At 41.1% G+C, this 22,713-nt stretch overlaps 1 protein-coding gene across 5 annotated transcripts in view; it reads right to left on the bottom strand.

Moving 5' to 3' along the window:
• KIF27 (kinesin family member 27) overlaps positions 1 to 19,554 on the bottom strand; it is a 71,507-nt gene extending 51,953 nt beyond the window's left edge. For 2 of the 5 annotated variants that reach the window (XM_053304038.1, XM_053304040.1), the window contains exons 1-7: positions 19,252 to 19,554; positions 12,103 to 12,518; positions 9,465 to 9,665; positions 7,679 to 8,658; positions 5,258 to 5,341; positions 4,285 to 4,428; positions 1,571 to 1,783 (exon numbers count right to left, since the gene is read on the bottom strand). In XM_053304038.1, coding sequence (XP_053160013.1) covers positions 1,571 to 1,783; positions 4,285 to 4,428; positions 5,258 to 5,341; positions 7,679 to 8,658; positions 9,465 to 9,665; positions 12,103 to 12,412 — 1,932 coding nt within the window. In that variant the 5' untranslated portion in view covers positions 12,413 to 12,518; positions 19,252 to 19,554. The remainder of the gene's footprint in view (positions 1 to 1,570; positions 1,784 to 4,284; positions 4,429 to 5,257; positions 5,342 to 7,678; positions 8,659 to 9,464; positions 9,666 to 12,102; positions 12,519 to 19,251) is intronic. The other 3 variants (XM_053304039.1, XM_053304042.1, XM_053304043.1) reach the window with 3 other exon arrangements.
• Between the last annotated feature and the right edge of the window lie 3,159 nt (positions 19,555 to 22,713).

The raw sequence follows: 22,713 nt of genomic DNA, 5'->3' as shown, positions 1-22,713 counted from the left end.
AGGGATTTTCCCACAGCAATCGCGGCACCTTTTAAAGGCAGTCTTCTCCCTTGTCTTACCCTTGTTGGCACTCATATGAAATTAAAGGGATATTACTGTAGGAAGTTTTGGCAAGTGTTCTGTTTGTGAGAAGTCCGTTGTAAGAGAGAAATCCGTTGTCCGAGAGAAGTCCGTTGTCCGTTCGGGATGAGTGCGGGAAGTAAACTGAAAGAGAAAACGATGTCCGTTCCGAGTCTTTTTTCTTTTCTTTTAAGATATCCATGTCATTGTATTCAAGGGATTGTCTGAAAGGTTTGTCCAAGTCCAGGCCAGTCGTTAGCATTAAAGAAGGTTAGAAAGTAATTTTCTGAGGAGCAGATGTTTCCGAAGATGTTAGTGCTTTGGCAGTCAACAAGAAACTGGGGAAAGGGACACCTAACCGCCACTTAAGAATACTGCAGTCACGTGCTTTGGGCGGTTGGCATCGCGAAGAGCTAGAGAATTCTATCTGAAGCATGGTCTGTGCAGGCGCAGAACCCAGTCATTATGAATGTCTGGAACCACTATCCAGATAAAAGGCAGAAGCCATCTCTGTAATTTGACGGTGACAGGAACACATCTTCTCATTAGGAGAAACATTGTCACTGGGTACCACCTTATTCAGCGGCTCATCTGGGTGCTCAGACGAACCTGTGCTGGTCATAGAAGTGTCAGAATCATACTCATCTGTCAATCTGACAGTCCTAGGTCCAGAAGGGAGGCCCTTCTTTTGGGGGAAGGTTTGCACAGTGGAAGAGGTCATATCCAGGATCACCATCTGGGTGGGCAGATTCTTTGGAGGCCAGGTCTTGGGGACCTTCATGGTCTGCACAGACATGCAGGAGAGTTGCACCATGTGCACAGGCGCTGTTGCAATGTCTACTCTAGACAGCGTGATTTGAGTAGCCATAGAAACTAGTAAAGGTTGTTCAGGCGGAGGCATAATCTGAGTCAGAGGAGTAATAAATCAATCTGTTTGCTTTTTCCCATAGAAGGAACTGTTCCTAACCAAGGAACTGTCCGAGGTGCTAACACAATGGCGGTCAGAAAGGAAATGCTAGCCCACCCAAACCAACCACATGCAGGAAGTGGGGCTAAGCTATTCAAGTACCTAGTCAATTCTGCACCAAAGGTCTTGCGCAGGCACAGAATCCACTCTTAGGAGTGCAACGGATCACGATCCAGATCCAACTAGTTTAGGGAAGGCAGGAGAGAGCAGAGATAGAATAAAGAGTGGTTGTCTAAAAGGTAGGTGTTGAACTGCTGTCCCAGTGATAAAAACTTAAGAGGTAACTGCCTTCCCTGCCCCCCAATGAGACAGGAAATCTGTCCTCTCTTGCCCCACCTTCCTAGTCCAGTGGGAGGAGTTACCCTTTCGATAATGCATTCAGTAAAAAGACACAGCAAATTTTCACTCCACCATATTCCTTAGAAAATAGAGCTGGAGCAGTGGCATGAAAAGAGTTCAATGACCTACTTATCACAGTAGAAATCTACCACTCATGTACATACTTAAAATAATTAGAAAAGGAAGTAAAATTTTCATTTCTACCTTTCGAGACTCCAACCCCATTGGTGCATTAACAGATTGTATCAAACTTTTAGTTAGTGGAACACTGTAGGCCCTAGTGTAGGGCCTTTTAGCAGATATTACAGCAGCTGGTCCATCTCCACAATCATCTCTGGAGGCAGAGGCTTTGGCCATTTTCTCTAAGTTGTCACTTAGCCCATCAATTATAAGCTGTTGCTCCACCATTTTCTCATTCTGGGGGGTGGGGGGGAGGGGAAGAAAGAGAATATATTGGTCAGACATCTGGAAAAATTACAAATTGGAGTAATTCTTGCCCACAGTGATTAGTACAGGAGCTTAACTCTACATTTTTGTCACTGAATTTCTGTGTATTTTTGATGTGTCAGATACTATTGGTATATGTACACACAATAGTCAAAGTGTCCAAGGAATACAATTCATCTTTAGAACTGAAGTGACAAATATTCAGAAGTAGTAGATCTGGCCTGTTGACTGGGCAAAGTCATTTTGCATAGATTATACTGCTAGGAAAGTTCAAGAAATGAAAAGCAGGAGACCCTCTAACATGGGGGCAGCTTTTGCAGAAACTGCTATATTGGAGTGCTTGACCTTATCCAAAAATGGAATTTGGTTCCTTAGCTAAACAATCCAGTCCTGCGGCGAGAGTGGATGTAGCAGTCTGCATAGGGAGAATGGTTACTTAAATCGTAAGCCTCCCTGTGCATCAGCTGAGAAGTGCAGGGAGCTGTAAAGTTTAAGTAGGCACTATCCCCACTATCCCCATTGAATCATAGAATTTTTGTATCTCAGCTGATGTGCAGGGAGGTTAAAAGAAGTGGCACAGGAGGGGAGAGTAGATGGAACAGCCTGAGCCTCTCATGCTGCTTCTTCTAAATTTCCAACTGAGAAGCAGAGTGGCTATTTAAACAGTATACCAATTTAGTTAGGGTGGTAGAAAACCGTGAATAACCAAAACTGCCCCTGCAATCACTAAATTAGTATACAGAGAAGTGGCCCACAAAATGGGGGAAACTGCTATTTGAGGGCCATGTATATCATAGAATTTTTGTATTAATGTGCTTGCAAAAGGGAAGCAAAGGGAAGATCTTTCTCAAATTCAAATTTACCATAAATGGTAATTATTCAATAAAATGACTAATGTTTGAAATGGAAATCCTACAAATTTAATAAGTAAAATAATCATTTGAAATTTGTAGGATTTCCATTTCAAATATTAGTCATTTTATTGAATAATTACCATTTATGGTAAATTTGAATCATAGTAAATCTGAATTTGAGAAAGATCTTCTGCTTTTCTTGGGCATGTCACCATTTTGGAATTATTTACCTGATTATGGAGTGTTAAAAATGTGTTGAGAACAGCAGTTAAAATATGATGATTATATTTAGAATTTCTTCTTTAAAATATTTAAACTCCCCCTCCCCCCAGCATATTCCAATGTAAAAAGTAGTGCATTCAGCTAATTTAAGTGGCAGGATTGTTCATGCACAATTTAGTATCTCTAGGTCATCAGGAAGTATTACTTTATATTGCACAAACAACCTAATTCTTCAAAATATATACAGTAATGACTAGAAAGTGAGGCCTGTCATTGATGGGTGAAGTCATTTTGTATAGATTACTTTTATAGGCAAGTCCAAGAAATTAAATAGATGTAATAGAATTTTTTATTAATGTGCTTTCAAAAAGGAAGTAAAAGAACAGACTGAAATATGTAGGTTTTGAACTTCAAACATTATACCTTTTTTGGTATAATTAACATGTATGGTAAAGTTAAATCATAGTAAATTTGAATCTGAGAAAGATATGCTTTTCTTTGGCATAATGTCATTTTGGAAGTATTGATCTGGTTATTGAGTGTTAAATATCTGTTGTGAACAATAACACCTAAAATATGATTAATTCTGGATTTCTACTAAAAATAAAAATTAGCTTTTCCCTTAACTTATTCCAGTGTAAAAAGTAGTGCATTCAACTAATTTCAGTGCCAGTGCAACATCTGGTATCTGTAGGTCATCAAGAAGTACAGTATGGCTTATTCCACAAAACAAATTATTGAAAATATATAAGAGATTAGAATCAGTGGAATTTGTGATTGACTAAACACACATTTCAATTATGCACCATAGTTTTTTGCCTATGAGTAAAGAGAGCTTTGCGAGTTTGTCCACGTTAAGTGGGGAGGGAACCCTATTTGGACCAAAAACATTTGAGTTAACTAACTCATGCTAAGAATCTACTGGTTAGGGTATTGTGATGCTAGGATTCCTTTCGTGAGGTCTAAGTGTTAATGATGCAATGGCTGGAAATGTATCAGGGGCATAGCTAGGGGAGAGGGGGCCTGTGTTCATCCCTCTCCCCGGTGGCCCCTCAGAGTGAGGGGGATAATGAGGAAAATAGGAAGAGGTAGAGCTGGGGGGCCTGGGTTCTTTGAACCCATCTGCTCAATTATAGCTACACACCTGGAATGTACTATTTAAAAATTTGTACAACAAACAGTTTAGAAATCAAAACAGACTTTGCCTAGTAATACATATTATCTCAAATAAATGAAATGAATTGCCCAGGGACACAATGCAGTTCTGCCACAGCCTTAACTAAAATTTTAATATTTCAGATTATTTTCTCTATGTTTTAAACTAGTAGATAAAACTTGAGTATTGTTTTATATAGATTTATGAGATGAACTGCATATAGGGCGGGGGGAAGTTACCTGCAATCTATTTGTTTCTTGTGCCTCTTTGAGTGATTCCAGATAGTCTTCATTTTCCTTTATCAGTTTCTGCATTTGATCTTGCAATACTTTTATCTCAAACTCCTTCTCACTAAACACTTCTGCATCTGTAGCAAGAGCCTGCTAGATAGTAAAGGGAGAGAGGGAAAGGACCAAATGTAAAACGAAGGGTCCTCCACACAAACTTCACTGCATTTGAGCAAATTATTCCATCAAACATATTATATTCTACTTTTCAAAGAAAAAATGCCAGCAAAAGAGCTACAACAGTAAATATGGTAGTTTGTTAGAAGACTAATATAGGGGGATCAAGTAATATATTTACTTGAGTCTAAGATAGCAGTGAGTTTAAAAGGGTTTGTATTATTGCTTAGCCCATTGTACAAGAAAGATCATGCTATATATGTGTCACAAATATATATAAAGTGTTCTTGTATAAAAATTGTTCCTGCAGAGTAATCAAGGAACATAGGAAGCTGCCTTATACTGAGTCAGACCATTGGTCCATCTAGCTCAGTATTCTCTACACTGACTGGCAGCAGTTCTCCAGGGTTTCAGGCAAGAGTCTCTCTCAGCCATACATGGTGATGACAGAGATTTAACCTGGGATCTTCTGCATGCAATGCAGATGCTCTATCACTGAGCTACGACCCTATCCCCCCATTACAGCCCCATCTCCATAATCAATCAAAAATGTCTCAGAAAAGCTATGTGTGCTTTTTGTATGATGTTTTTATCAGAGGGGCTAGAAGTATGAATAAGAAGTCAAAACTGAAATGGAAAATGTGCTAGACATATAACCTATAAAGCAGAACACTATTATTTATTCATCATATTTATATACCACCTGATGTGTGTACTTCTATTAGGAGGTAAAGACTGACAAGCTGTGTGTCCTAGCAGAAACAGCTATTGCTATTCAAAACTACCAGCATGAAAGTTCCTCTTTCACCTTCTCCTGTTTAATACTCCTGCTGAGAATTTCCCATTTCTCATCCAGCAGCAGTACTGAGAACAGATATATGCTTTCTTCCTTCTGCCATTGCAAAATAACACAGAATCAACAATTTACCACTTAATGGTGGGAAGACTTAAAAAGCAGAACTGAAAAATGCAAAAGATACCTTGCAGAGCTAAGTAACTGTTTGATTAGTGAGGAACCATGAGTATTACAGTTCACTCAGCTAAATCTGAGATTGCATAACATTAATAATGAGCTAAATCAGTATTGCTAAGAAAAGAGGTGATGGAGTTTTAGCACAATGGGCACCATCCAGACTAAGTTAGTCATGACTAAGTTCCATTAAAAGTAATGAGATCTGTTGATCTTGACTAGAGATGGGCACAAACTGTGATCTGACCTGATGTGCATGCTGACATGCTTGCTGGCGCAGTGTGGGGCTTTTTGGGACATACACCACCCCAGCTGGAAGCTGCACAGGCAGTGGAGAGCAGGTAAGGACCTGCTGTCCTCTTTCTTAAAGCTCCCAAACTGCAGTTCCAAACTGTGCTCAAACTGCGGGTTGAACCGCGGTTCGTGCTCATTCCTAGTCTTGAATAACCTGTCAAATTAATTTCAGCAGTGCTTAGTCCGGATGTTGCCCTAATTTCAATATTGTGAAGTCAGAGGTGCCGTTATGAACAGACCCCTGGGCACAAGTACGGGTGCTCGCTGTCTCTGGGGCCCGCAAACTCTCCATCTCCCACTGCCACCTGACTGATAGGAATCTTTTTCAGTCCTGCTAGGAGGACAATTGTGACTCTTTTCAGAGGCAACATGGCAGGCTGCAGACCCAGCGTGCCTGCATGTGCCTCTGCGCATCCATGCCTTGCCAACACCATCACTGCGGTGTTGCCCCACCCCTGCTACCTGCAGCCACCAGGGTGGCAGGGTTCCTCCCTACTCTGGGGCCAATTCCTGCTGCTGTTGTGTGCCTCCCCATCCCCCTCACACTTGCTGGGGCTGGTTCCTTCCAGGCCCAACAAGTGGAGAGGAATGCCACAAGTTTGGCAGAAACGGGCAGTAGGCTGAGGGAAGGAACACAGTGGCCGTGGTGAGAACTAGCCCCAGCAAGTGGGGAGGAATGCTGCTACTTCTGTGAATGGCAGGAGAAAGGCTGTGCACTGTTCCTGGGGGACAGGAATGGGAGGAGATCTGCTGCTGCATGTCTTCCCTCCCCGCTTGCTGCAGCGGGAGCATTCCTCCCACTCACTGGGACTGTTTCCCGCCACCACCGTGTTCCTTCCCTCCACCCTGCTCGCTGAAGAGTTTATTCCTGCCTGTGCTGTGTTTCTCCCCACCCCACTGCCTTTGCTAGGACTAGTTCCTTCCCACTCCCAGGCTCCAGACAGAGAACAGAGTGGCTGACCTGTCCATACACAATTTGATATCTGCAGGGTCAGTGGGAAGTGTCCAATTCAGGATTCCTTCTAAAAATATTCCCCCCAAAATGCTTCCTGATGTGGTGGCACTTGCCCCAGCAGCCACCACGCATGCACGGAGACTATGTGCGTGCCGCTGTGCGAGAGCTACTGGGGGGGGGGAGTGCCGCCAGCATACATGTGGGCTGCTGGGGGATGCACCACTGCAGCAGGAAGCTGTGTGGAGCAGTGGCGGAAGAGGTAAGCAACCTGTTTCTCTCCTCATTTTTAAAAGGTGTCTAATTTGTGCTTCAAATCTCGATTCATGCACAGCACATTTGTGGAGAGGGTGCTTATGTTGCAAGGGGCAGGGTGTCTCCTTTAGCCTATCAGATCCAGGGTCCAAAATTACCTAGCTGCACTTCTGTGTGAAGTAAGTGCTAAACAGGGGTAGAGCAAGACATTTTCTAATTTATACAAACAAGTAACCCTATAGAAGTCAATGTAACTATAAAATCAGGGTTTCCCAGAAAACAACAGGGTGGACCCAAAGTTTTCACTCCATGAACAAAAGGAAGTGATGTTTGCAGGAGTTCTGTGAGCAGAGTGAAAATGTGGGATCCAATCCATGCCTATTTTACCTTCAAGTAATTTAATTGTGGCTAGGGTGTAAAACATTAAGTCTATTTACAATAGACCTGATCACTAGAGCACCAATACTTATGTATTTCTCTAAATCAGCCATGTAAAATAGTAGAATATATTTTACTTACCACAAATCATACAATCTTATTGGTTTTATGCTTAATTTTAGACCAGGTTTTTCTGGTAAGCCATCTTGAGCACATTTAATAGAAAATGTGACTTGCCACTGAGATGAGCAAGAAATGTACAGGTTACTTATGAAGAATCACAGATGGGATTACTAGAAATTTGTAAACTTGCATGTTATGTGGGTTTCCTTTTTACAAATATGCAAGTGATAGCTTGGATTAAAGTTACAGTAAGATACCTGGTATTTCTTGAGCTCCCTCTTCAGCTGAAGAATTGTGATATGATATGGTCCATCTTGCTCACTTCCATTTCCATTGTTTACTTTGGGAATAGTTGAAGCTTCTCTCCTTAGCTCCTGAGCTATGATGAGCCAATCTTGCAGTCTTTCTTGTTGGCTTTTTGTTAAGCTGGCAGAATTTTTTAAGTCAACAAGGACTACACAGGCTTCCTCCATGCAGTTTCGGTAGTTGAAACTTTCTACTTGAAGCTGGGCAAGCTGTTCTTCAAGAGAACGGATTCTGTTTCTGTCCTGAGACATATCCTGTGACCCTTGACTGCCAGGAGTCTGTCCGCTAACTTGCTGATTTTGCAAAGCTTCCCGAAGCAGTTTGATCTCAAACTCCATTTCATCAATACGGTCCCAATTTGGGTTGTAGTTGACAACAGGTTTGTTTCTAATATTTTTGGCTCTGTTGGCATATTTGATAGAATTTAGCGATTCATCAAAATCAGAAGATGATGGACTAATGCAAGTTATCATGACAGTCTTGGCATTGCCTCCTAAAGAATCCTTAAGAATACGTGTAATTTTAGCATCCCTGTATGGAACGTGAGCACTTTTCCTCTTTGGGTCTCCAAGAGCACTGATCACATTTCCTAGAGCCAACAGGCCACTGTTAATCTGAATTGATTCTTTGAATCTTTCTCCAGTATTCCCAGTTTTTGTTACTCTTTCTGATCCAGCAAGGTCCACAAAATGGAACTTGGAAGCTATGAGCTGGCCTGAATTCTGAGATGAATCTTGTGCACTGTTCACGTCCTTCTGAGTCTGCACAGATTGTTGTTGCTGACAAATACTGATTGTAAAAACTGCATGAGATCGGCTGGAATGCTCATTCATTTGGGTTGTGCCTGTATGACGAGCAGCATTCCCCATTTGCAACAGGCTCATCACTTCATCCACATTTTCAACTTGGCAATCTTTGGCACCAACAATTACTTCAAGAATCAAGAATAATAAATAATAATAGTAATGAACAAGCATAAAGCTGCCAGTAAAATTTAGTAGATTAAAATAGAGTGAAAATATGGAGACATTTTTCAAACAAAAACATTCAGATAAAATGGACATTACACTGTATGCAACTACTGGTTATTTTATTATAAACAATATTACCACACATGTCTGAGGAGGTTGTTATTTGTATAAGGTGCTATATATACATACAGTATATAAGCATTAATAATGGATTCAAAGGAAGACAAAAGCTGACAATTTAGTTGTATAGTTACATCTAGATGGATAAAGTGAAATATTTTATCCCTGAAGTATGAGGTGTTTATTAAGTGGGGGGAAATTACCATAATTAAACCAAGGATATTTATGGATACTTCTAATCCTGTTATACTAGAGATGTTAACTTAAATAGAAGTAATTACAGTTGTTCTGAAGACTGTCTTCATCTCAAACATCTACCAAACCCAGTAAAAATGTTAGCAATAATAAAAAATAGGTCAATATTTCTGTGATGCACCACATGAATAAAGATAACAGATGTGTTCATCTGAATTAGAACAGAAATCACATTCATACGAACAAGAGCAATTGCTTTCTGCGAACTTCAAATGCAACCCTGTACTTTCACAATAAGGATTATCTCAACTTGTAGTCCTCAGAAAGCAGCAATAATATTGTGCAACTATAGAAGAGTAGTAGCTTAAAAATACATTTGTTTAGAAAGATTATTCTTGGTTACAAACCAAGAACCAAACACACAGTTTAAGTTCAAATGTGCATATTTTACCTGTATTGCCCTTTTCATCTTCTCTAATGTGTAGATCTTTCATTGAAGTCTCCAATTCTAGGAGATCTCTAAGTTCTTCTTTGTAGACCTCTATATAAGACACTTTCACAGTGAAGTCAATATTATGGTTTTCAGAAATAATCTGAAATATTTCCTGGATAGCACGTGGAATTATACCTCTCTCTTCTTCTGCAACTGATGCTAAAATATAAACAAAAGTTTTTTAGTTCAATGCATTATGAACCCAAGTCATTCAATTCAGCCAAGGTCATAAATCAATCTCTCTGGAGAGACAAATAGCTGGTTATAACTTGGTAAAAGGATTCATACTAAAGAATCCAAAGTAAGCAACATAGTAAGTTGGTGGTCAAACAACCTGCTCTTATGTATGTCCTCACAAGAGTAATGTACTCACTAAAACAACCTGGGTTGAGTTTCAAATAAACACTTCTGTTTTTCTCCATTGATCCACCACTTACTCCTACAGATTTGGGAAAAGATGTCTATGAAGACATGTCACATCTATATTGGTGGCCCCTCCTTTTCTTTCAGCATACAGCAGCCACTCATACAACCACAGTACCAAATGTATAGCTATTATTTGTTTTAACACCCTTAAATTTAGCCCTGTGTATCCCAGGAGCAAAATACCAAATACCATTCAGACCATGGAACTGCAATCCAGAAACAAAAGTCATTGTTTAGAACAAAACAATATTTGCCCCTGTTAAAACACCACATAAGCCTATCTAAATCTCTAAACATCAAAACCGCCTTACATCTAACACACAACACTGAAAGGCTCTAAATAGCATAGAGTAATTAAATAAAGTTAACCAAATTTATAAGACAAAACCTTGATACTCTTGAAAATACAAAAATAAAATAAAAATAAAAATGTCAACACACTTGGTTTCACACAGTAAGGTATTTTAAGCAACACTCCTTTGTTGGAATTGGTGTTTTTTTTATAGAATACCATATTAACAATACCTAAAGCCAATGAACATGATTCAAGAGCAGAAATTCGATCTTCACTGAATTCATTATATTGTTGAAACTAGATAGGACAGTTACTGGAAACATAAAGGAGGCCCCTTCCTATATGGTGGAATGCCCCCATTACTCAATGACTTCATCAATATTTGAATAACAGGAGTCTGATCTCATCTCAGCATTATGCAGCAAGTACACTGCAAGCAATACAATATTCTGGTGTTAAAACAACACAGTAGAGCAATGCTCTGAAAGGTACTGAATTCCAGAAGGAAGTCTGAAAATTGAGGAAATAAAGATGAACAATTTCTGTATTAGAGGAAACAACCTCTTTGCAGATCAAAATGTCTGATATTAAAAGGCTAAGATTTTGATTGTAGACATAACTTCTAATACAAATATGACATGAAATTGACAGAGAAAGTTTCATTCATGATGAAATTGATACTATATGAGTTATGTCAGACTTGTAGCTGGAAAACTGTGGACAAAATTCATGCTTAGTTTTACAGAATTTAATCTGGCATGTTATATAGCTTTTTCACATCCATTCACAAATAAATAAATGATGGCTTGAATGTGGTTTTGACCCTTGTGGTGAGTTGTACCAATACCTTCTTGGCACTTTTACTTGTCTTATCAAACCAACCAATATTGAGGGGGAGGGGGACTAAATGATGGCAATTTATAACCTGCTTAGAATCTGTATTAACCTCTGGTACACCCATGCAGCAAGAATGGAAAGGAATACCATTGCATCTATGCCTACTTTTGATCCCACAGCAAAGCTAGAAGAGCCACCATATCCCATGGCATGGTTTTACATCACTACCCAGCCTGTGTAAAAATCCAGATATAGAAGACAAAAGGTAAAGAATGGAAGCACATCAAACTCAAAAGAAGTTGTGCCTTCCATAAGTCTAGACAAATGAAAATGACAGTTGAGAGAAATTTATTTATTTAATGGCTGGAATTATGTCAAATTAAAGTCTCATTTTAAAAGAACACTTAATGGATACCCACCCCCACCCTTACTTTAAGAGGAATCTGGAACAGGGGTTCCCAACCTGTAGTACTCCAGATGGTGCTGAACTACAATTCCTATCATCCCCAGCCACAATAAATTGTAGCTGGAAGTTGGATGATGGAAATTGTAGTTCAGCAACATCTGGAGTACCTCAAGTTGGGTATCCCTCTGGTCAGTAACCCTCTGGTCTAGATAGTTCTTATTTTGTCAGAAAACTAGGATTAAAGTAATGAGACTTTTAAATCATATTTAAGCTTTTAGTACTTCAGGAAGAATTTTCATTTTCATAATTAAGAATGAAATCTGTACTTCAAAACTTTGGCAATGACTGTAGAAATGCTATTGGGCAGGCCATTATAATCTTCATGCAGTATTGTGTTATTGAACATATTTAATAATGGAAACAGTATACAGTTTTAGTGGGGGAAACTACAACCTCATACTGTTCCAATGGGAATAAGAGGCAGAAATTACAGTTACCTTATAGATTTCCAGTTAAAACAGAAATTATCTTTACTCTTCTTTGAACAGCAGCCTGACAGAACATTGCTTATTTAATTTTGCAACACAAAATATAAGTAAACCACAGTAGAATAGAAGCTTTCTAAAACATACCAATATGACCTCCTCCAATAGTATACGTCTTTCCGGAGCCTGTCTGTCCATAGGCAAAAACTGTAGCATTATATCCTTCAATCAAAGATGACACCAATGGTTTAATACATGTTGTATACACTTCTTCTTGCGTTGAATGTTTGCCAAAAACAAAATCAAAAGTGAACACACGGTCCTTTCCAGTGATAACCTGCTGAGTATTTGGAATTAATCTCATACATACTTGGTGGTTGTGAAGTACTTCTTTGGAAAGTAGAGGTCTTATTCTTACAGCTACTTTGACTGGAATCTCTTCCATTGCAGCTTGCATGAGCTTCAATTCTTATTTAATACTTAAAGCTTTACTGGAGAGATTCCTTTGCATTTCTGTCTTCATAATATCCACAGTCTTCAGCATTTAAAAAATTAAATGTATTCTACAGGGGAAAAAGAGCAACACCTTAGATGCTGCATTTTACTTAACTGAGGCAATGGGGAGTAGAATGAACTGACCTGAAAAGCTGACATAGGAATAGAATGAGAGTCATATTATTTCATTGTATATACCAAAATATCTCCTAAAGTTCTGTCAAGATCAATAAAGCAACTCCTGGCCAACACTACAATTAAACTGTCATCCTGAATGCCTCACTTTTAAAATGTATTAACCCAGTAGCTATCATGATGTTTTTGTCCTCTTATTCCTTGTATGTACAAATTAGCACTCTAACACTTAAATTGGAAGGAGTGGAGGGCAACTCCAATCTACACATTTTTCATGAGCTTGGCTGTGTTAACGAGACAGTTAAAGCATGTTAAGCATGTCTAGACAGATCAAGAACAAAAAATAAGGTGAAGACGGCAATTTCATTTTACAGCCTTACATAGGCAACAACCAATTTCATTAAGTAACTTGTTATTAATTAGCATTAAAGTATCTTCAGCTTGCCAACAAAATGATTTGGTGTTGGGGGGGGAGCTTTAAGTCAGTGTTTCTCCAACTTTTAAAACTCTGGATTCCTTTCCAAACCTACCGTGCTTCCCAACCTAGCACCAATCATATGCTCACCATAACTGAGCATGCAGACATTGCTCATACAGGTGAAACTCAGAAAATTAGAATATCGTGCAAAAGCCCATTAATTTCAGTAATGCAAATTAAAAGGTGAAACTGATATATGAGACAGACGCATTACATGCAAAGCGAGATAAGTCAAGCCTTAATTTGTTATAATTGTGATGATCATGGCGTACAGCTCATGAAAACCCCAAATCCACAATCTCAGAAAATTAGAATATTACATGGAACCAAGAAGACAAGGATTGAAGAATAGAACAATATCAGACCTCTGAAAAGTATAAGCATGCATATGTATTCAGTACTTGGTTGGGGCCCCTTTTGCAGCAATTACTGCCTCAATGCGGCATGGCATGGATGCTATCAGCCTGTGGCACTGATGAGGTATTATGGAAGACCAGGATGCTTCATTAGCAGCCTTCAGCAATTCTGCATTGTTTGGTCTCATGTCTCTCATCCTTCTCTTGGCAATGCCCCATAGATTCTCTATGGGGTCAGGTCAGGCGAGTTTGCTGGCCAATCAAACACAGTACACTGTATACTTTTCAGAGGTCCGATATTGTTCTATTCTTCAATCCTTGTCTTCTTGGTTCCATGTAATATTCTAATTTTCTGGGATTGTGGATTTGGGGTTTTCATGAGCTGTACGCCATGATCATCACAATTATAACAAATTAAGGCTTGACTTATCTCGCTTTGCATGTGATGCATCTGTCTCATATATCAGTTTCACCTTTTAATTTGCATTACTGAAATTAATGGACTTTTGCACGATATTCTAATTTTCCGAGTTTCACCTGTATGCCCATGCTTCCTGATGCTGTGTAATGGAAGCTATGGAAAAAGGAAAAACTGTGCCGTCAAGTCAGTGTTGACTCCTGGTGACCCCAGAGCCACGTGGTTTTCTTGGTAGAATACAGGAGGGGTTTACCATTGCCTTCCTCCCATGTAGTATGAGATGATGCCTTTGCTGTTGTCACTGAAGTGAGCATCCGCCTCCAGCAGCTTCCTGTATTGCTGCTGCCTGATATAGGTGACTACAAATATATATTTACTAGGCACAATCTGGGAAGCACACCGGCGGATATTTGAACTAACAGCCTCTTGCTCCCTAGGCAAGCTGCTTCCTCACTGCACCACCACAGCTGATTGAACTGGGGTATTAATCTCAATAATCCCAGGGAAATATCATGAAGACTCCCTTCTTTCCAGTTTCCTTCATTTCTAAACCACATTGGAATGACTGAGCAGCTAAGGTGCAGTTATCCCCTTAACGTACATTAGTGAGGGTCTTCTTCCATCCACCCAAATCTTGACTGGTGCAGGATTATACTGTCATATGCTTCAGAATCCTAACCCTTTCTGAAATGTTGCCCATCTCTCTAGAAGCCTGATAACTCCAAGGGGAGCCTAACGCACAGTTTACAAACTTCTGGTTTATGTCAATATTGGCACAGCAGAAGAGTTTCACAAAGTTATGTAGTAGTTATGGTCTACTAAATTTTGCTATTTGGCACAGTATTTTCTAGGACCCAAGTGTCAGCACTGATGTAATACAAACTAGAGAAAGACACAGACACAGATCATGACGTTTATGGACTAGGTTCTGTAATCTCAACTGATAGCATAATGTATTTTATCTCTACTAAAAATATACCTTCCTTTCACTTGAAAAGCAGTTTCCTTGAAAATATATAATCTGTCTGTCATTTACATATACATATCTGTAAAAATATGAAAATAAGAGCAGCCCTGCTGATCAGACCCAAGGCCCATCTAGTCCAGCATCTAGTTCACACAGTGGCCCACCAGATGCCTCTGAAAAACCACAGAAAGAGGTGAGGGCATGCCCTCTCTCCTGCTGTGGCTCCCCTACAACTGGTCTTTAGAGGCATCTAGCCTTTGAGGCTGAATGTGGCCTATAGTGTTCTGGTCGGTGACAGTAACAATAAAGACTGACTGACTGTGGCCTATAGTCACCAGTAGGAATGTGCATGGGACTGGCAACTGCCGTTTCGAAGGTGGTGATGGTGGGGTAACTTTAAGGGGAGGGTGCTCTTCTCCACCCCCATGTTTCCCCCACTGAAGCTGTTCTAAAAAATGGTCCCGCTGGGGTGGCAGCGTACCTCCTTACCGGCCATTTTTTAGAACAGCGCAGGTGGGGGAAACACAGGCGGGGTGGGGTGGGGTGGGGTGGGGAGGGGAGAGCACCTTTCCCAGACCTTAAAGTAATCCCCCCCCAGCTTCAAACTGCCAGTCTTTCAAACTGGTTCAGAGGCCCATAAAGGGCCTCCAAACCAGTTCCATGCACGTCCCTAGTCACCAGACTAGTAGCCACTGAGAGACCTGTCTTCTCTGAATTTATCAAAGCCCTTCTTAAAGCCATTCAGGCTGGAGGCTGTCATCACATATTGTGTCAGATAATTCCATAGGTTAATTATGAATTGTGCGAAAAACTACTTCCTTTTGTTGGTCCTAAATATCTTGGCAATCAGTTTCATGGAATGACCCTTGGTTCTAGTGTTAGGCAAGCAGGAGAAAAATTTCTCTCTACTCCACGTATAGTTTTATAGACTTCTGCCATGTCGCCCCTCAGTTGTCTTTTTTCTAAACTAAATAGCCCCAGGTGCTGTAGCCTTACCTCATAAGGAAGGTGCTCTAGGCCCCTGATCATTGTGGTTGCCCTCTTCTGCACCTTCTCCAGTTCTATAATATCCCTTTTGAGGTATGGTGACCAGAACTGTACACACTACTATAAACGTGGCCGCACAGAGATTTGTATAAGGGAATTATGATATTAGTAGTTTTATTTTCAGTCCCCTTCCTAATGATTCTAAGAATGGAATTGGTCTTTTTCACAGCTGCCGCACATTGTGTCGAAACTTTCAACAAGCTGTCCACCACAGCTCCAAGATCCCTCTTTTGTCAGTCACTGACAGCTCAGACCCCATCAGCATACATATGAAGTTGGGGTTTTTGGCCCTAGTATTCATCACTTTACACTCGCATTTGCCATTTTGTTGCCCACTCTCCCAGTGTGAAGAGATCCTTTTGGAGCTCCTCACAATCTGTTCTGGATTTCACTACCCTAAATAGTTTAGTGTCACCTGCAGATTTGGCCACCAAAGTTAAGAAATTACAGAGACAAAAATTCTGACAAATTTTATCTGTCAGAAGATAGATGTGGTTGACTTCATTGCCCTACAGACCCTTTGCAAGAAGCTTGAACTTTAAACTTCTGATGCATAAGTTTACTATATATGGACAAGAGGCTGTGTAATTTCTTAACTTTTACAATAAGGGATTAATATCCTATAGAAGACACGCAAGATGATTACTAAGAGGGCGATCTTGGGAAAATGGTGAGAACTTATTTGGACTAGAAGGAGGGTGAAGGTGCATTGTGCTCATGAGAATATTGTATGAAAAAAATACTGAGGAAAAACGGAAAAAGACTGAGAAAGTCGAAACTTGTCTGACCATATAAGGAATTATCAGGACTTGAATTCACCAGGAACCACAAGAATATAGGATTTGGTCAGCATATGCCCAAGGACTTTTTATGATATAAGAATTAATGAACTAACCAGCATATGCTTGGGGATATCTTATGTACTATGACTTTTTAACTTTTAAATATTTCTATTAAGTACCATCAACTTTTATTAATTAATAAAATATATATTTATATTTTTGTCTTTTGTATATACATATTATTAAATATATTCTAGCTACTCCTGGTCTTTTATATTAATTCAAACTGAGACAACCAGGCTCAACAAACCGCCCTGAGCCATTTTTGGAAGGGTGGTATAGAAATCAAATCAAATCAAATCAATCAAGCATGTGGCCCCTCCCACCAGGTGTGACTCTCACCTCAGCCCTAGCTGGCTCCTCCCACTGTCTTTCTCCAGGCAAAAGAGAAACTAAAACTGAAAGCTACACAACCACCAAAACAAACCCAGGCAAAAATCAGACACACAAGCTGGGACTTCTCCCCTAAAGAGATACCAGCCCCTCAAAATTTCCCCCTCCTCCTATTTATTTTTTAAGTTGTTTTTAAAGAAGAGTTTGCTATTTCCTCAGGTCTGCTTCACCTCTTCCTGGAGTAGGCTTCAAAATGAGGCAACCAGGCTCAACAGGAATCACAACAGCATTGTTATATTGCCAGATATGATTTCATGAGAATCAAAGATGCCATTTAGATACAATTTGTAAGGTCAATAGTGGCAAGCAGCACAACGCTGTACCAAAAACTGCAACTGTTTTTGTAAAGTTTATATTAAAAAAATCCTTTCCACCACAACTGTGGAAGGGCTACACTGCTCATGACCCATCCTGGAGCACTAATCCAGTTTCTTTTTACACGACTAGAGCAACAAAGTTACCCTTCTCCTCTGTTTACAACTAATCCATTATTATTTCATGAATGTGTAGTTTTCTCCTGTTCTTTAAAGTGTTCTGAAAGATGTACTCCTCCTCCACTTCTGTACTGCAACACATAGCTAAAGGTAATGTGTTGTCGAGTCAATGTCGACTCCTGGCGACCACAGAGCCCTGTGGTTGTTTTTGGTAGAATACAGGAGGGGTTTACCATTGCTATCCCCCACGCAATTTGAGATTATGCATGTCAGCATCTTCCTATATCGCTGCTGCCCAATATAGATGTTTTCCATAGTCTGGGAAACATACCAGCAGGGATTCGAACCGGCAACCTCTGGCTTGCTAGTCAAGTCCTTTCCCCACCGTACAATTAGGTGGCTTGCAACACACAGAGCAAGACAGAATAGTCATACCACTCTTCCCTGTTGCAGCAAGGATATTTCTACTTCTCTTAAATCCATTATATAAAAGCATAATTAAAGCTATCACCTTTTCTGGCAAAAATTCAGTAGGTGAGGGAAATGACTTGATTATCAAGCCAGAGGTTGCCGGTTCAAATTCCCACTGGTATGTTTCCCAGACTGGGAAACACCTATATCGGGCAGCAGTGATATAGAAAGATGCTGAAAGGCATCATCTCATACTGTACGGGAGGAGGCAATGGTAAACCCCTCCTGTATTCTACCAAAGACAACCACATGGCTCTGTGGTCGCCAGGAGAACCAACTAGAAGGCACACTTTACTTTACTTCTCCAGCCTGCCAACCAAGACCTGTACCTGTTGAATTCCTACCCGATTTACATCCATGCATCTAATATATAAAAGAATTCCTGCCTGGGGGAGCGGGGGAATGTAACAAAGCTAGATGGGATGTTGTTACCAATGGTGATGAACTGAGGCTTGCAAGAGCATCACTCATAAGGATTTTTTAAAAAATGGTACACTTTTTTTAACTAGCTGAAACAATCACCAATTGATATATCCTTACAGCCAATCCTATACATGTTTATTTGTTAATTTATTTAAAATACTGTATTTATACCTCTCCAGTGCAATATTTCTTGGAGCAGCTCACGAAATTAATAATAGATAGAATATTAATTTTTCATTTTTATTTTTAAATATATATATATTAACAGGACCCAGTTAAAACCAATTTTAAAAGATGAATGTAAAAAACTCATCACATAGAAACTGCAGTCAAAACATTAAAAAGCTGTTCTAAAATGATGGGCCTTTACTCAGATATTTATTCAGAATTAAATCCCACTGGGCTTACTTTCACGTCAAAATCCCCATATCAGCTCTCCAAACAAGTACTGAAAGAAAACCACCCGGCTCCGAGCTTAATTAAGGGCTAACTAATCTCTGCTAGACGATTCCAAGTTTCCAGCCTAAATCAGTATAAGCGCAGACCAATTTAAACAAAGGTTTTAAAACTTGCACGAGCTTAACCCTTAGTCTTTGTATTACGTAGTGATTTTTTGTTGCCCTTTCTTGCTCTCGAGATCTCTGCGTATAGCAGCAGCCGGGTAACCTTTATTAGGGTAACCAACCAACGTGAACAAAAGTTGCGAGCAGCAGCAACTTTATGTCAAGTTGCTGCTCACAACTTTGTGTCATTCGGACGGGTTGTAATAAAAGTATTACACTAGTGTGACTTTGGGATGCTTTCCCCCCACCCTGATGGATCCATACGGCTACCTACGATTTTTACGCAGAGCACGACTCTCTGTGTCTCCTTCTCTCAGGTGCCTCCACGTAGCCTGCGTTATGCACGTTAACATTTGGGTTTAGGAGACTTAACCATTCGCGGTGAGACTAGCCCTGCTCGTAGGAGGAGGCGGCGGCTGCTCTGGTGCTGCTCCTGCCGCACAGCCCACTAGCAGCCGCGGCCTAGGCAGACCACCGGCCACCTCCCAGCGGACCACTCGCTCCCTGTTTTGTTTACACCCGTTCACCAGGCAACTACGGAACCTCCCGCACCCTTCCCTGCAGCTGACAGCGAGCCGACGTCTTCCCCAAGAGCGGCGGCGTCTTCGCTTTCTCGGTGAGGTCCTCCGACCGCAGCGCCCTCTGCAGCCACCCGGAGAACTGGCGCCGCGCTTCCCGCCGAATTCGTTTTCCTTGTTTAAAAAGCAAAACAAAAACGCACACACAAAAAAAAGATCAAAAGTGAGTGGGAAGAGGAGCAAATCATAACAGGACTTTTCACTCCCACTCTGTGCTTTAAACATGGCGACCGGCGTGTAAGGATTACATCGCATATATATTTTCACTGCATGGGTGGCTATTATGCGCTTGAGGCTGGCAGATGAATGTGTGTATAAGGACACCGCTGATTAGCGCCATAGCCTATCTGTGCCTACGGTGACATAAACAGTCTATCTGTGATATTGTATCGCTCATTTGCACGTGCAAGCAGCAACTGAATGCTGCAGCCATAATTAATTAATTAATACTATCAATAATTTATTATTATTATTATTATTATTATTATTATTATTATTAATTAACATTTTATATCCCACTCTTCCTCCAAGGAGCCCAGAGCGGTGTACTATATACTTAAGTTTGTCTGTCCTCACAACAACCCTGTGAAGTAGGTTAGGTTGAGAGAGAAGTGACTGGTCCAGAGTCACCTACGTAGCAAGTATCATGGCTGAATGGGGATTTGAAGTCAGGTCTCCCTATGATGGATATGCACGTGTGAGCCAAGCCCAATAACCCCTCATTCGTTCAGGGTCCTCCAACTCAGCATCATTTAAACGGGGTCAGTCATAAAGTATTTTGATATATTCACATTCTTGCAGAATCTCATGTTTCAGAACTGCCTCTGTCTTTTTGTGGCAGTGCTGTTTATTTTGCCCTCACAAAATCAGAAAGTCCCATTGCTCACATGGGGAAAGTACAGGGCACAAGTTCTTCCAGTACGCTAACATTGCACCTCCTAGACATGGGGCTGCAATTGCTTTGTGCTTTCCCCACACATCATGATACAGGCCTTCTATTTGCCCACCATCATCCAGTGAGCTCAGTGCCATTATAGGTGTTTTACAACCACTTACAAGCAGTGTTCTCTCTAATTTTTTTCAACTGTGTGTGGAATGAGATTTGTTCTGGGCAACAGTATCAAGGCAGTATGCACGCACATGCACTCAGAGTGGGACTTTCCTGATCAAACCTGAGTGGGATCTAAAATTAACTGAGCAAACATTTAAAAGACACCTTGTCAGCGCACACACACACCTTCGAGGGAACACTGCTTATTTATTTATTTGATTTATAGCCTGTTCTTCCTCCAAAGAGTTCAAAGCGGTGTACATGGTTATTTTTATCCTCACAACAGCCCTGTGAGGTAGGTTAGGCTGAGAGATACATGACTGGCCCAATGTCACCCAGTGAGTTCCATGGTTGAATGGGGATTCGAACTCGGGTCTTCCCGGTCCTAGTCCAACACTCTGTTAATGAGGCATTGTAAACTGATATAAATTGAAGGAAGTTGAGAGTGACCATTTTGGGGCCAATGCAATTTTTACAGTGCCACAAGGAGGCAACAAAACCCAAACGCTTCTGTGTTCCAGAAAATAACAATTTTAAAGCTGCTTACTATAGTCGACATCCTAAGATAGTGGCAAGGTTCTAGGAAGAGTCACCTGTACTCAGTGGTGTAGGGAGGCCAGCGGTGGCCCTGATTCAGCCCGGCGCCAGCACCCCCCAGCATCTGACATCAGATGGTTTTGCTCAAACGCGTAGAGAGGGGGTTGCCCCATTTGCGAGCAAATTCTGACCAGCGCCGCGTTCGCAGTGCGGCTGGGAGCGGCTCTCCCTGCTTTAAAAGACAGGGAGACATGTTCCCAGCCAGACTGGGAAGCCAGCGCTGGCTGATCATCTCAAACAGAGTCGCCTTTTAAAGCAGGGAGAGCCACTCCCGGCTGCACTGCAAATTGCATTGGCCAGAATTTGCTCACAAATGGGGCATGACCCATTTGTGAGCGAAACCACGCTCCTGCGTGTGATGTCAGACACAGGGGGAGTGGCTGGGGCATGAGTCACTGCCCCTGAGCGTGGCAGCCTGGGTTCTTTGAACCCGTTAGTGCAATGGTGGCTCCGCCCCTGCCTGTACTACAGGAGGCTTCCACAGATCTGCAGCCCAGTGGGTGCAGGATGAAGGGATGATATTTGCCACTCTCTCCTTCCCCCATAAATGCCCTATACCCTCCAAAAATATTTGACTGAGGGCTGCATGACCCTCAAGGACATATTTTCAGACTCAAGGCATAGGAACAACATAGGAAGCTGCCATATACTGAGTCAGATCATTGGTCCACCTAGATCAGTATTGTCTACAGCCAGCCAGCAGCTTCTCTAAGGTTGCAGGCTGGAGTCTCTCTCAGCCCTATTTTGGAGATGCCAGGGAGGAAACTTGGAATCTTCTGCGTGCAAGCATGCAAGTGCTCTTCCCAGTGTGGCTCCATCCCCTAAGGGGAATTTCTTACAGTGCTCACGTGTTGTCTCCCATTCATATGCAACCAGGGCAGACCCTGCTTAGCAGGCATGACTTATTTATTTATTTATTTATTTATTTATTTACTTCCTACATTTTTATACCGCCTTTCTGCCTTGACAAAGGCACCCAAAACGGTTTACAATATTAAAAGAAGCAAATTTCAGAAGAATTAAAAAAGTTGTTTCAGGCTGTTGGTCTTTACAGGAGCTGAGGACAAGAGCTTCCTGGCCTGGGCGCCTCCTTTCTTGCCTTCCTCTCAGGGAACACTGGTCTTTCCGTACTCCTGGAAAGCTGGGGGAGGGGCTGCCCCAACAGTCCTTACAGGCCAGCCGGTCTCTGTGGTGGCCAATGTTATGCTCTCCTCTTTGCTACCACAAGACCAGTATTTTCTGGGGAAACAGAGAACAGTGAAAATCATCCCCTCCACCCTGCATGCTCCATACTGCAGCGCACTGCCACTGCCTTAGTCAGAATGTCAGTCCTTGATCATACAAATATGAAAAGTCTCCATGGCAGCAGTGTGTATTTCTGGCAGTCATTTGTTCAGAAATTCTCCATGCAATCAAGGTCATTCACAAGTAGTTAGCTCCTCCCTGGATTTGCCTCCTGGAAGCATTTTTTTTTTTTTTAAACAGCCAACATACGTGGGATATAATGTTA

This window comes from Hemicordylus capensis, chromosome 2 (genome assembly GCF_027244095.1).
Source record: "Hemicordylus capensis ecotype Gifberg chromosome 2, rHemCap1.1.pri, whole genome shotgun sequence".
NCBI lineage: Eukaryota > Metazoa > Chordata > Lepidosauria > Squamata > Cordylidae > Hemicordylus > Hemicordylus capensis.
Note: the sequence above shows the minus strand (reverse complement) of the source record. Positions and strands in the feature narration are given on the sequence as shown.